Source organism: Vicia villosa, linkage group LG2 (assembly GCF_029867415.1).
Source record: "Vicia villosa cultivar HV-30 ecotype Madison, WI linkage group LG2, Vvil1.0, whole genome shotgun sequence".
Lineage (NCBI taxonomy): Eukaryota > Viridiplantae > Streptophyta > Magnoliopsida > Fabales > Fabaceae > Vicia > Vicia villosa.
Genome location: NC_081181.1, coordinates 156,205,248 through 156,219,089, shown reverse-complemented (window position 1 = coordinate 156,219,089; position 13,842 = coordinate 156,205,248). Strand labels below are relative to the sequence as shown.

General features: G+C 33.8%; 3 protein-coding genes across 3 annotated transcripts; 1 reads left to right on the top strand and 2 right to left on the bottom strand.

The window, feature by feature from the left end:
- The first annotated feature begins 1,473 nt into the window (after positions 1-1,473).
- On the top strand, positions 1,474-2,741 carry LOC131652632 (protein SOB FIVE-LIKE 5-like). Its single transcript, XM_058922550.1, has 3 exons — positions 1,474-2,021; positions 2,121-2,194; positions 2,282-2,741. Exons 1-3 carry the CDS (start codon positions 1,617-1,619, stop codon positions 2,316-2,318), a joined length of 516 nt encoding a protein of 171 aa, XP_058778533.1. The 5' UTR covers positions 1,474-1,616; the 3' UTR covers positions 2,319-2,741.
- Positions 2,742-4,921: 2,180 nt separating this feature from the next.
- Positions 4,922-7,798, bottom strand: LOC131652631 (magnesium transporter MRS2-3). The gene is made up of 2 exons (XM_058922549.1): positions 6,700-7,798; positions 4,922-5,430 (listed from the first exon to the last, which is right to left on the bottom strand). The coding sequence occupies exons 1-2, from the start codon at positions 7,705-7,707 to the stop codon at positions 5,143-5,145; spliced, it is 1,296 nt and encodes a 431-aa protein (XP_058778532.1). The 5' UTR covers positions 7,708-7,798; the 3' UTR covers positions 4,922-5,142.
- Positions 7,799-8,477: 679 nt separating this feature from the next.
- Positions 8,478-9,440, bottom strand: LOC131647160 (uncharacterized). Its single transcript, XM_058917073.1, has one exon. It carries the CDS (start codon positions 9,375-9,377, stop codon positions 8,844-8,846), a length of 534 nt encoding a protein of 177 aa, XP_058773056.1. The 5' UTR covers positions 9,378-9,440; the 3' UTR covers positions 8,478-8,843.
- Between the last annotated feature and the right edge of the window lie 4,402 nt (positions 9,441-13,842).

Below are 13,842 nucleotides of genomic sequence, written 5' to 3'. Positions count from 1 at the left end.
TAATGGGTTATGTTTTGGGTTTGTTTAGAATATGTTGGGTTTTAATAGTTATAAATATGTATCTTTATCATTCTTGTCTAAACAACCTTCAAAACTTTAAAGCTGAAGACAAAGAGAAGGATTTGGAAATCCTAGTAGTAATCTTAGAGAGGCAAGAGTAAATTCCTAAGAGTGTGTTATTGAAATTTTTGAAACCCTTTGAGATATCTAAGAGGAATTGAGAAACACTTGGGTAGAAAATAAAGTTTGTTTTTGGAAACTTGTATGACTATTTTTTTCATGACTCATGTATAATCTTTTGTAACAACTTTTGGATGTTTAGTGAAACTAAGAGTTGTTTTCTCCCCAAAATAAATTATTTGAACGAATTGGATAAACAAGTTATTGTATTTCATGTCTTTTATCTTCTTTTGTCAGGATAAACAACTTTGTTTTCATTCACTCATGTGTGTAATCGATGAACACAATTAATATGGGTTTGATTATAATTCTTTTCAATTTCAACCGACATAAGACAACGAGAGAGATGAGAATAGGACTGTTCAAAAAATATCCAATAACTAAAATCGAATCGAACTGAAATTGAATCTGAACTAAAATTGAAAATGAAAAATGCTTAAAACAAGTTAATTTTTTTTAAAAATAAAAAATAGCTTAACTGATCGATTCTTTGATCAACGGTCCAGTTTAAAAAAAATTGTCTTCTAACGGATCAGTAGAGTTCGGAATTTCGAAACGATATTACCAAACCAATAATTTTGGTTCAATTTGATTCTTAGTTAATTGAAATGGTTCGATTTAATTCGAATAAATTTTTACTATGGTTTAGTTCGGTTCGATTTAATTTTTCTCACAAATTGAACCATAAATTGCCCTAAATAAGAGTGAGGACAAATGTAATATAGGATTTGAGTTTGATTCTCTTAATTTTTTCCAGTACAGTATCACTACTATATTTTAGGTCATTAAAAAAGTCTGAACAGTCAATACAATGAAATGAAAATGACAAGAAAAAAGAATTTAATATTAAATCTTTATCTAAAACTTTAAGATATTAAATATATGAACCATTTCATTCATATCTATGGTTTAAACGTTATTCTATCTAAATAAAAAACTTCTAACTCACATTTAAAACAATAACAATTTTCTCCTTTGAGTTTCACCAATTTACCTAGGAACATATAATTTTCGTCAAGTAGGACGGTTTTCATCCATGTACATTTGTATCATAGTTAAAATTTCATCAATTTAACACCTCATCTAACCACCATTGTAAGGTCTTTCATTAGACAAACCATCGAAAAATATTGTGTAGGATTTGAGTTGGATTCTCTTGCATTTCTCCACCACATCTACTTTTTCCATTTTTATCCATCTCCATCTCATGACCCCAAACCAAAACTAAACTAGAGACACACAGTGCCACATTAGTACACCTTTTATAGTATATAAATAATAAATAATAAGATATGGTCATGTGAGAGTTTGATATATACATGTTAATTAATTACTATATAGTTTAACTCTTTTTTACTGTAACTCTTTCATTTCATCATAAATTAGAGAATCCTATCTACTCCAACATAGTGAAAAGAGGATCATATCATATTCATATGGATGCATTGGGTTCAGAATGCAGTAGTGGTTGTGAGTCTGGTTGGACTCTATACCTTGACCACACTTTCCATACCTCCTCACAATCTCATACACCTTCTCTTGACCAAACTAAACACAAAAAAGTTCAATATGATGAAGAGGAAGACTCATCCATGGTTTCTGATGCTTCTTCTGGACCTCCACACCATGACTATTCTCCATCCAAGCCTGCAAAACTTGCCAAGAGAAGTAAAAAGAGACAGAAAGTTAAAGAAAACAGTATTCAGCAGCACCTTGATGATACTGCTAGCTCTCCTCTCTTTGACCATAACAATGTTGTTACTATGAATAACCAACTAACAACTTCAACTATAGAGAGTGTGCTAGATTATTCACAAGGTTTTTCTGCTACTTATTTTGAGGTATATATGTGTCTTAGTTCTTTGTTTCTATCTTTATTTCCTTTAAAGGAGTTGTTGATTGATTATAAGTCATATCTAAAGTCATTTATGCTATTTCAGGAGAGATCTTCATTGCAAGATCACTTTGGTTTCTTACAATCATCTCTATCACAAAATGAACCTCATATCAACAAGTAAGCAATTTCTCTTCTTCTTTACAATGAAAGAAAATAAAGTTATGATACCAATTGTAATCATATTCATTTGCATTCTGTGTTCAGAAAATGGTTAGAAGGGAAAGAGATGGGAATGATATAAAGAACATGCATTCTGTTGAACTTGTTGCTATGAAAGCTATTGAATGATGAAGATCAGTGGAAGACAGAGAAGTGATATTTTTGATAGTGCAGAAAGAATTTGATCTCAAAAGGGACTATTATGTTTCTTTCTCTTTTCTTCTGTGTTTTTTTCTTCTCTTTTGGTTGCAGTGCAATGGAAAAAATTTAGAAACTTTTAATTTTTTTATTTTCTTTTATAATTTAATTATGCTGTGGATGAATTGAATAGTGTACACAGGACAGGATAGTAAGTTAGGCAGCAGGTTCTGTATAAACATGTTCAATCCTTGTTTTTGATGAAAGGCTAATGCATACATTTTTTTCCACATGAAAAGCTATAGATGCAGATCTTGATACTGTGTTGTGTTCTGTAAGTTATTCAAAATTCATGGTAGCATAGCATAGCAGAGGTAGATAGATGCTTTAAGTGCATTGGGAATGTAAAATTTGTTGCATTCTTGGGGTTGACAATGACAACATGTGTTCCTCAGTCTTTTTGTTTAGTTTAGAATTAGATCTTAGCTAGCTAGCCACAGAATAATAATCTTCTTTAGTTAAGTATGTTCTAAGCAACAAGAATGTGGTGCAGAAGCTGGCAGAGATCTAATTCAATCTCACAAAATTAGTAATCAAATCTTATTACACATGTATGCACATCTCAAAACGCTTTAGGACTAATTAACAAATGAAATAACCCAAAATTATCTAATATGATTTGGAAATGAACCCTAACCCAAAATTATCTAATATGATTTGGAAATGGATCCTCCCGTGTGAGGATCCACGCTGGACCCTGCAGACATTGAAGAGGATCCAGATGGTTAAATTGTGACATCGGATAAGACATTATGAAAGTTTTAGTGTTTTCTAAATGAACAAAATGTGTTAAAGGGTATTTTGAGGTATGGAGAATGTAGAAAGATGAGAATATTTCATATATGCATGTATTCAAATCTTTTCTAGGCTCAGGAGATTTTCCTGACCCAGAGGAACATGCCTCGTTTTGTTTAGTATGCCAACTTTATCTCATTTGGAAGGATCCTCATTTAAAAATATTTATTATAAGCAATGTTCTTTTTTAATATAGGTTTGATCCGTTCAAGTATGTCTGCTTGGAAGTTGTCACATAACTTGATGTCATGGCACAATTATGTGTCTTCCTTTGAATTAGCACTTAATTATTCCCACTCAGTTCCTATTGAGATTAAAAAACTATTATGTGTAGCCGAAAAAGGTTGAAAAAGCTGAAAGAAAATATGGTCATTGAGAATTTGGGATGTCAAAATAAGAATCTCCTCTACCCACATGTGGTTTTGTCATATATATAATTGAAGTTAGGCAATTTTAGTAACATAAAATTAATAGAGGCTAAGCTAAAGACAAATCAAACTAATAAAATTGTAGACAGTCATTGTTCAAGCTGTATTCCATCCAACTGGATAAGAATCCAAAAGGGTATTGTGGGAACAACATTTCATGCCTTTATAATCACAGCCAAACCATCCATCTATATGAAAAGCAACACTATTAAGTCAAAGAAACTCTCAACAAATTTTTACTGTTCAATAGTGGACTTTATGATACAGCATTTCATAAATATGTTCATGTGCATCCTGGATAAAGGAAATTCAATTTTTAAAGCTTTGTCCCTTTCTCAAGTTACCTTGATCTCAAACTAGCAAAGTGGTCTAGCAAAGTGGTCCAAAGTCATGAGATGAACATGAAAAAAAAACAGTGGCATGATAGGAGATCTAGTAGAAGTAGAACAAACATAGTGTCAGAGAAGTAATGTGCCAGAAATTATTGGAGTTCAAACTACAAAGTTTTCATCACAGTTTCAATTTGAGCATCTTGTGTGAACAAAGAAACTTGACTTTAGATGCTCATATGTGAGCCAAGGAAGGATGCAGTGCTAAACCTACCTAAAAGTAATGTTTGACCACACTACCAAAATTTCCAGTTGTTCAGTTAGGATCTTTGTTGATGCTGTTAATGAGTTACTTTCAGGCCTAAATCTGCCTAAATATTCTTTGCTCCTAGGACAAGTCATTTTGATCCAATGAAAATGGTTTATGTTACAAGTGACATGTCTTGCAAGATAAAAACTACATTGACATCATGATATTCAAAGAAAATGTATCAGAAAGAAAAAGAAGAAACTGTGAAGAATGGGATTGATAAGTCAATGGAGATTGAAGACTTTAGGTTCAATTCACTAATGAAGAATGCAATGCAGATCTAGAGTCAATAGTCAATTAGAATTCAAGGCGTGGTTACAGAAAGTAATTCAATGTCACCGTTAACATATAGACTTATTCCTCAGAAGCATAAGATATAATGCAACAAAATTATTTGGCAAAAGGTTTGCCCAGTCAAAACTAATGCACCATTGTTCACAAAATAAAAACCAATAAAGAACATACACAATGGCAGGCTCCCAAAATTTATGAAGCAGAGGAGCAATTAAAAAAAGCACCAGCTAGTAGAACACAATAAAGGTCTACAATGCCCAAATATTGTTTAAGGAAACTTTTTCTATACACTGAAAGAAATTGGTACAGAGAACACAAAGAAAACAACCACAAAAGTAAATACGATGACTAATCTGTGAATCTCAGGAAATCTTTGTGAAAATTACAGGACTTGCAGCAAGTGTTGCATAAAACCAATGTTGTTGCAGACTTTGTCCACACAATAATGTACAGGAAAAAGTAGTTGAAGGATCCTTCTACAGAACATTCAAAAAAGTTTATTTTCAATTAAATTACATTACTGTATTGCTGTATGGAACACAATGGTGCACCTTATTCTAGCAAGCGTTTATACTTGCACCAAGCAATGGCAACTACATACAAGAATATGGTTCCAGCAGTGCCTCCACCAACAGTCCACATAAACTCTCTCGTCCCGTACAACTTTTCATCAAACAGCTCAATATGAATATTCATGCCAAAAACACCAGCCACAACAACAAAAGCACTCACTACCAGAGTTGCCGTGGTCAACATGACTCCCATTTGGAGGAGATGGTTCTGCTTGTCATCCAGCATAATATTGATGTAATCCTCTGTGTCATCGACGTACTCCCTCAACTTCAACACATCAACCGAGAAATAACAAGGTGTCATCAACAGAGAAGTCAATTCTATATTATATAGTAAATTTTATTATTTCAAACAAACATATATGATAACCATATTAGATAGAAAATCAATAGCATTTATATAAACTAGGTATCTTAAATCCCATGATATATATTTATTCATGTGTGGAATATTTAGAACCAGTGGACCACTGCCGACAATGTGTCATGCTCAAGGTCAAGTGTTTAGGCTATGTTTGGGAGTTTGGAGGGAAGGGGAGGGGAAGGCTTCCGAAAATGAATTTTTAAAAAAATATAGAGAAATATTTGACATTTTTTGAAAAAATGATTTTGTTTAGAATGATAAAAGAGTCATAATCATTACAAAAATTTTAATTTTCAAAATAGTATAACAACCTAAAAGATATTTGGAAAATTTATATAAGCCCTTCAAAACCCTCCAAAACCCTCTTTCAATACAATTTTTGAGTTCCCCCATTTTATGGGGTTTTTGGTGTTATGAATAAAACCAAACCCTCCAAAACCCTCCTACTCAAAATCCTTTTAATCTTTTCACCCAATTCTTCTTATTTTTTAAAGCCCTCCCCTCCCCTTCCCTCCAAACTCCCAAACATAGCCTTAGGGTTAAATCTGAATAAATGACTTAGGTTTCCTCCTCGCCTTGGTTATTTCTCCTGATATGCCCCATTGCCCCCTTTCCGTTCCCCTAGCTATACAACAGTACCTTAGCAGAATCTTTTAGGTTCTTCGGCTAAGGTAGGGGGTAAGGAGTACCTGTTCCCAATACTCTTTTGGGTGCTATAAGACATGTGTTATGTCACATCATTCTGAATGCAGGATATTGGGCCAAGTACATTTGAGGAGATTATAACCTGGCTATGAGGCTTCATAAGCCTCCCCCGAGTTGTAGCGAGTACTAGTATTTTATAACTGTTTAATACTGGTGTTTAGCAAGCAAAACTAGATAAACTACATACAACCAATTCAAGCCCTCAAATACAAACCAGAAAATACTCTCATCTCAGCGATGACTCGGATTGGAAACAATGCTCTGCTCCTCAAGTATTGCGTGTGATTACAACCTATTCATTAAGCTACTCTACCCAACTAGATCAAAAAGCACAAAATTGTAACTACTGCATATGCATTTGTGTTTTAACTTGTTGAATTGAACTATCGAATTATTATCAGTTATTTTGTTAACAAAACAGGAGATAAAACTAAGTATAGAAAAAGAAATGGGACTTAAAAAGGTTACCGTGGAAAGCTTGTTGAGAGTTCCATCAATCTGAACAAAGTATGCTTCCAAGAGCATCTCAAGCTCCTCAACATCAAGCTTATTGGTGATGGCACTATAAGTAGTGCTCGCCCGAGTTCCAGCGCGGCTATCCCTACCAATCTGGTTTGTAGCACCAAACATATGTTCTCCCGCATTTCGATTTTGACCATCCTCATCCTCATCCTCATAACCTGCCCCCCCTTCCAAAGATATTTCAACACCCTCTGCTCTATCAATGTCATTATCATCATCATGAGCATCAATATCCTCCTCAGAAGACGTTTGTTCCATCTGCTGTTGAAGTATCTTTTCAGTAAGATACATTTCAGCCATATCTTCATCATCATCAAGCAAATGTTCCAATTCATCTCTCACCTTCTGAACCCTCCCCGTTATCGCAACCAAACGACTCTTAATCTGCCTCACACGCTCCAAATTGAGAGTACTAATCTTCGACGTCAATTTATCAAGAGCCGGATGCGCCTCTTGCTCCAACGTCTTCGCTTCATTCTCCAAAACGCTACAAGCCGCTTCAAGACACGCCTCAAGCGCAACGAATTCGAACGGAAGAATCTTAATTCCGCCGCCGTGAGAATCTTCCTGAGGATTAGTTGTTGCGTCGTGATGACGGAGGATCCTCGCTTGAATCTCCTGAACGAAAGGAGTGACGGAAGGATCTCTTGAATTGAGGAGAAGAACCTCGTTTGCGGTGATAATCGCTTTGATGTGTTCCAAATTGATGACGATTGCTCTCTCTCGCCCGAGAACAGTGGAAGGATAGGAAAGGAGAGGATCGAGGATTCGAAGGTCACGTGCCGGGAGGCCAGTTCGTCTCATGATGGCGTGTTTTCCGGCCTCGACCACTTGTGCGTCTCCGGTAACGTCGACAACCAGCCATGGACGAACACCCGTTCCTTTCTTGCGAATCGCCGGTCCGGCAGTCCCCGATCGGTCGTCGTTGCCGTTACCGGCGGCGTTTGGCCGCATCTTTTTTTATTCTACGCTACTCTTCACTCAATTTGCTCCTATGTTCCAATTCGTCCATCTCGCCCTAAAGCATTCCCGTTTTGCCCTTTATATATGGAAACCTAAGTTTATTAGATATTTCCCGTTACATAATGACTTAACTCATTTGATATAAAATAATCTCTCAAAAAATGAATTGATACATTTCAATTTTAAAAATCAAAATTATGAAATAAATAAAAATGTGGAGTTTTAAATAAAATAATAAAAACTATACCTGATTAATCACATTTTATCTAAAATTTTGTATTTGTCATTAAGCATGACAAATTTATTCATTCAAATTTGTCTTGAAATTGATGAAAAAAATCATTTTGACCGAGTTTGAGTTTGGGTTAGAATTTTTACCGATTATAAAATATGAGGACAGATCAGTTAATGGAGACACTAGTACCCACTCCAAACTCATTCCATTTATTTTGTTAGGTACGTATTTTATAATTTATAATATTTAATATGTGATCAATATTTTAATATTTTAATTTGTATTTATTATTTAAAATATTTGAAATATTGTGTATGAAATCTTTTTAAATTATTTTATTATTTATAGTGTAATTTGATTTTGAGAAAATTTAATATTTTTATTTAAAAAAATTAATTTCATTAAATAGATGGTGGCCGGGTGGAGAGACCTGAATCCACTCCAAATTTATTTGAGTTAAACTTAAATTTTAATTCTCCATTCTTATTTGAATTTGAGACGGAAAACATAGATTATTTAAAAATTTAAATTTAAATTTGGGGAGATAATTGTTGCCCCGTTTTCGTGCCTAGTTGTCATTTCATATGCTATCACTCCTAGTCTAATTTTTGTTTTCAATACTAGTTGAAACCAGTTTCTAAATTTCAAATAATGGCTTAACTTCAAAAAGTAGATCATTATGATTTCTTTTTTTGTCAAAGTAGATCATTATGATTAATGATACCATTATACACACAACTCATCCAACCACCAAAACTCATAAGAACAAAACAACTTTTTCCTATACTTAATCAACAAACAACGTTATTAGCCAAAACTAAAAACTAACACTCCCAAAACTACATGGTGAAACTACACAAAAAGTTTAACCATAGATCAACAAAATTGCAGCTTAAACTGGTGGCACTTTAACAACAGTGTTGATCCTTCTACTTCTTGGATACAAATACACTAAATTTCCCTTGGAAATAGAATGATCACTTTCATCTTCCTCAAAACAACAAGGTTTATCTTCATCAATTCTTCCCATCTTTCTCACCTCAGTCTGATAACTCATTTTATTTCTATTATACTTATACCCCGCCGCAATCCGTTGCCTTTGCCTTCTTTGCATAGCCATTTCACTCCCTATAGTATTTCTTATCGGCACTACTCTTTCTCCATTAGTTACAAATCTCATTTCATTCATCGGCGCGGTTCTGAAAATCTCCCTTAGAGACTGTCTTTCACCACTATTTTCTTTAGCAGTGTCTGCAGGGAGGTGTGAAACTGAAATATGAACAGGTGCAGAGCCAGCAAGTCTTCCGGAACAAGCCAATAGCCCGTTAACGTATAAATCCTTTGCCTTCTTTAGAATTCTTACCGGAGTTGAAATGTAATGCTTGAACTTGCTTTGCTTGTGTGATTCTTTTTTCATGCTTCCCATGATCTGCAACTGGAATGGAATAGGTGCAGCCTGCAGAGAAGTCTAAATAACAGTGCCGTTTGTTTGTTTGATGAAAACAAGGTACCAATTAATAGTTGTGGTGAATATATTAAAAGTGGACTTTGTTGTGTTAATCTGCTTTGGACTTGACCCTTCGAGCTAAGGTACATAGCAGTTATGCTTAGGAGTTAGGCCGGCAGCAGGGTATAGTGCCTTGAAGGACGGTCAAAAGTTCATTGGATCTTATCATACAAATTCAGGGACTCGAACACAACCAGATATGACATCAACACTGATACGTCGATATTAATAATAATTTATAAAATTAAATAAATTGAATATGATCACACGTATCCGTACCAAAGATATATTTTTAAAACAAAAAATATGCACTGTTTTTATACTATCAATCAATCACAATCATGTATCCAATTAAAATATATATTTTAATTTTAAAAAACTAATATGATATGACAAGTGTAAGAATTTGGATTGGTTATATGTATAAAGTTAGTTTATCTTGTCGGTGCACTACCTTTAAACTCATATTAAACAAAAGACACATTTTTTTAGAATTATCAGTGCTACAAATTAGAAAATAATATGATGTTGTTCAAAATTCAAAATAGTAAAATTCAAACAAAACAAGGTGTGTAACAAATTGTTTAAGAATATTTTGCATACACTTAATTGTGTTGCTTAGTTAATTAAGGTTTAAATTTGTTGTGTTACTAAAAACAACGTTAATTTTTTTTATTTGAATTCACTAATAAAACAAATGTTTGTTCACCATCAGAAAAAATCTCACTATTATTATTATAAAATTTCAAATCTTACTAATTCTAATCAAACAACTAATAAAACATTTCATGTCCTCAGCCAGCATTAGAAACTGCAGCTTGCATAATATTTTATACGTATAAGCCAGCTTGTGCATCATTTAAAATGGCAAAATGCAACAAACGATAGTTTATGTTGCACATTAACAAAACTAGATGGTTGGATTGGAGTCTATTTTATATTGGGTTTGGATTTAGTAAAGAAAGACATAAATATGATTAGTCAATTTGTCTCATTTATTTAAGTAGAGAGGTTCAATTTAGAAATGTGAGAGATAGAGAGAGAAAAAGACTTCAAAAGAGAGAAAAAATAAGAGAAACTTATTTTTGTTTTTCTGCAATCAGTCTTACTAAATTGATAGTTTCAGATTCGTTAACCGTCGGTTTGAGCTCAAATTTGAAGGACATGTTCATAACACCTGTATTTACCTTTTGACTGTTATCTTCAAAACGAAGTCTGGGCTGAGAGATATTTGCTTCGCAGTGAAGCTGCAGGTTTAGGTAATTTTTCAGATTATTAATTCTTATTTGTAAGTTAATCTACTTTGTGATCTTGTGGTTGTTAGCATTAGTTTGTAAATTACTTTAAGACTCTCTTGTACCCTTATTTGATTATAGTAAAGCTATTTCTTTGATCTGAACGACTCATGGTGTTTACTCTCATATTGATGGATTTTTCACGTTAAAATATTGGTGTTCTCTTGTGCCTTTATTTGTTTGATTTGTTATCATATATTTGTTGTTGATCCTCATAAGTTCTTACAAGTTCGGGAAATTTTATATATGTTGTGTATTGGTCTGTTATTGTGTGTTAATTCTCCATCAAAGTGGCATCAGAGCTCTTGGTTAAAAGCTATTTTACTTGTTTGAATAATGAAGTCATATACAAATATGAAGATGGTATCGTTGAATTGTTCTAATTACTATCTGTGGAAGGGCAAGATGAACGACTTAATATTTGTGAAGAAATTGCATTTACCGGTGTTTAGCTCCACAAAGACGGATTATGTGTCTGATGAAGAATGAGAGCTTGAACATCTACAAGTATGTGGTTTTATTCGGCAATATATAGAAGATAATATTTATGATCATATTGCTAATGAGACACATGCAAACACTTTGTGGGAGAAGATAGAGTCCTTGTATGCCTCTAAATCGGAGAATAATAATTTGTTCTTGTTGAATAGCTTCATAAGTATGAAGTATAAGGAGGGGACTTCTATTTCAGATGACTAGAGTGAATTTCAAGGGTTCCTTGATCAGATGTTAGGAACGGGTATTAAATTTGATGGTGCACTTTTAGGATTATTTCTATTGCTACCTTTACTAGAGTTTGGGGAGATGTTTCAAGTTTCTATCATAAGTTCTGCTCCTAGAGGTTTTGATCTTTGGAAACTGCTAAGGAACATATTCTTAAAGAGGAGATGAGAAGGAAGACACATGGTTCTTCATCATAATTTGATGTACTTGTCATTGAAAATAGCGGAGAAGACAGAAAAAGAAACCGATGGGTGGTAGAGAGAATAACATAAGCAAGTCAAATCCACAATACAAGAATCTCAAGTGTCATTATTATCACAAAGCATGACACGTACATGAGTATTGTTATTAGTGGAAAATGGATAACAAAGGCGAGAAAGGTAAGTCTAAACAAAGAGATCATGAAGATCGTGATGATGATTGCGTTACCACCACTACTACTACTAGTAGTAATGATCTTTTTATTCTGCGTGATCATGAGTCTGTTAATCTCGTATCAGACGAAAGCATGTGGATAATTGATTGTGGTGCTACATTGTATGTTACATTAAGGAATGATTTCTTCATATTTCTGGTGAATTTAGAGTGTTGAAGATGGGTAATGATGGTGCATCTAAGATAATTGGTGTAGGTGGTGTTTTCTTGAAAACCAACATGGGAATGTAATTGTTGCTTAGAGGTGTTAAACATGCTCCAGATGTCCGCTTTAATTTGATCTTTATGCATATGCTTGATGATTGTGGTTATCAAAATCACTTTGGTTCTGGAAAATGGAAACTCAACAAAGATAACTTGGTTGTGGCTATTGGGGAGAATTTTTCTAAACTATATTGGATAAAAGCTTTGGTTGTTAGGGGGGTTTGAATTCTATCAATATGGAAGCATCTTTGTGGCGCCGAAGACTTAGTCATATTAGTGAAAATGGGCTGAATATTTTGGCCGAAAAGGATGTTCTTCCAGGATTAAAGAATGTATATTCGGAGAAGTGTTTTCACTGCATGGCTGGTAAACTGACTAAAGTATCTTTCAAGAGACGTTCTCACTCAAGGAATGGTTTAGCATAAAGGATGAATTAAACACTAATTAATAAGTAAGGTATATGCTCTCTAAAGCTACATTTCCCAATCATTATTTAGGTGAGGCACTTTACAAGATGGTGCATGTTCTTAATTCACTCCTACTATTGCTTTGAACACTGAAGTTCTAAAAAAATTGGTTTGAAAAAAATTTCAAGTATGATCATTTGAGAGTCTTTCGTTATAAATCTTTTGTGCATATTCCAAAGCATAAAAGATCCAAATTGGATGCAAAGTTTAAACAATGTATATTCATCGGCTATGGGAAAGATGAGTTTGGTTATAGGTTGTATGATCTTGCAGGGAATAAGCTTATCAGAAGCCGCAATGTGGTGTTTATGGAAAACCAAACTATTGAAGACATTCACAAAGTGGAGAAAACTACACCTAAGAAAGATATCAGTTTGTCTAATACTGGTCCAGTTTGATTACCTATTCATAATCTAGATACTAGTAGTGGTGATTATCAGAATGGTGAGCCAAATGATTATGTTGACGATCAACAATTTGGAGATGAGGAGAATATTCCAACTAATAATGAATAAGGGGAGAATGACATGTCACATGATGAGAGCCTTGGTGAAGCTCCAAAATCATCTAAAGTTCAACTTATGAGGTCTAACAGGCAGAGACAACCTTCTACAAGGTATAATTCTGACGAGTATGTAACCTTAACTGATGAGGGGGTAAACCTGAGTGTTTTCAAGAGGTCATGAAAAGTGATGAAATCAAAAGTGGTTAGACGTAATGCATGATGATATGAAATCATTGCATGATAATCACCCTTATGATTTAGTGAAGTTTCTTAAAGGAAAAAGGGCTTTGAAAAACAAGTAGATTTATAGAGTTGAACATGTAATACAACCATGTCTCTTATATTAAATAAATCCATGTCATGGATTTAGAAAATAAACGTAGTGGCTTAGATGCCAAGTTTCAAGTCCAACACACAAAGATCATGGGTTTGATTTTGTTGAACCTCGAGTTGAAATTTGTTGATTTTATAAGTAATTTATTCTTCAAATTTACTAAAATGTCATTAAAATTTGACCCGACATTGAAAGAGGGACTAAAATCCTGAAGAAGAAAAAAGAGGGACTAAAAATCCAGATTTTAAAATAGAAGGACCAAAACTCAAAAAATATGAAAATCGGGAGGCCAAAGTTGCAATTAAGACTATACATTTTTGTCATTTTTAGGCTTTAAAGGTGCATCTCTCACGGACTTGCCTTGCCCCACCCTTTTTTTTTTGCGGGGCAGGACAAGATTTAAATTATGTTCCTCAGGGGA

What these genes read in the sequence shown, in the direction of transcription:
- LOC131652632 (XM_058922550.1), top strand. Translation starts at nt 1,617, where the DNA reads ATGGATGCATTGGGTTCAGAATGCAGTAGTGGTTGTGAGTCTGGTTGG. An exon ending in TTTCTGCTACTTATTTTGAG is followed by an intron (nt 2,022 to 2,120) that starts GTATATATGTGT and finishes ATGCTATTTCAG; the next exon opens with GAGAGATCTTCATTGCAAGA. An exon ending in AATGAACCTCATATCAACAA is followed by an intron (nt 2,195 to 2,281) that starts GTAAGCAATTTC and finishes TTCTGTGTTCAG; the next exon opens with AAAATGGTTAGAAGGGAAAG.
- LOC131647160 (XM_058917073.1), bottom strand. Translation starts at nt 9,377, where the DNA reads ATGGGAAGCATGAAAAAAGAATCACACAAGCAAAGCAAGTTCAAGCAT.
- LOC131652631 (XM_058922549.1), bottom strand. Translation starts at nt 7,707, where the DNA reads ATGCGGCCAAACGCCGCCGGTAACGGCAACGACGACCGATCGGGGACT. An exon ending in CTCTCAACAAGCTTTCCACG is followed by an intron (nt 5,431 to 6,699) that starts GTAACCTTTTTA and finishes GATGTGTTGAAG; the next exon opens with TTGAGGGAGTACGTCGATGA.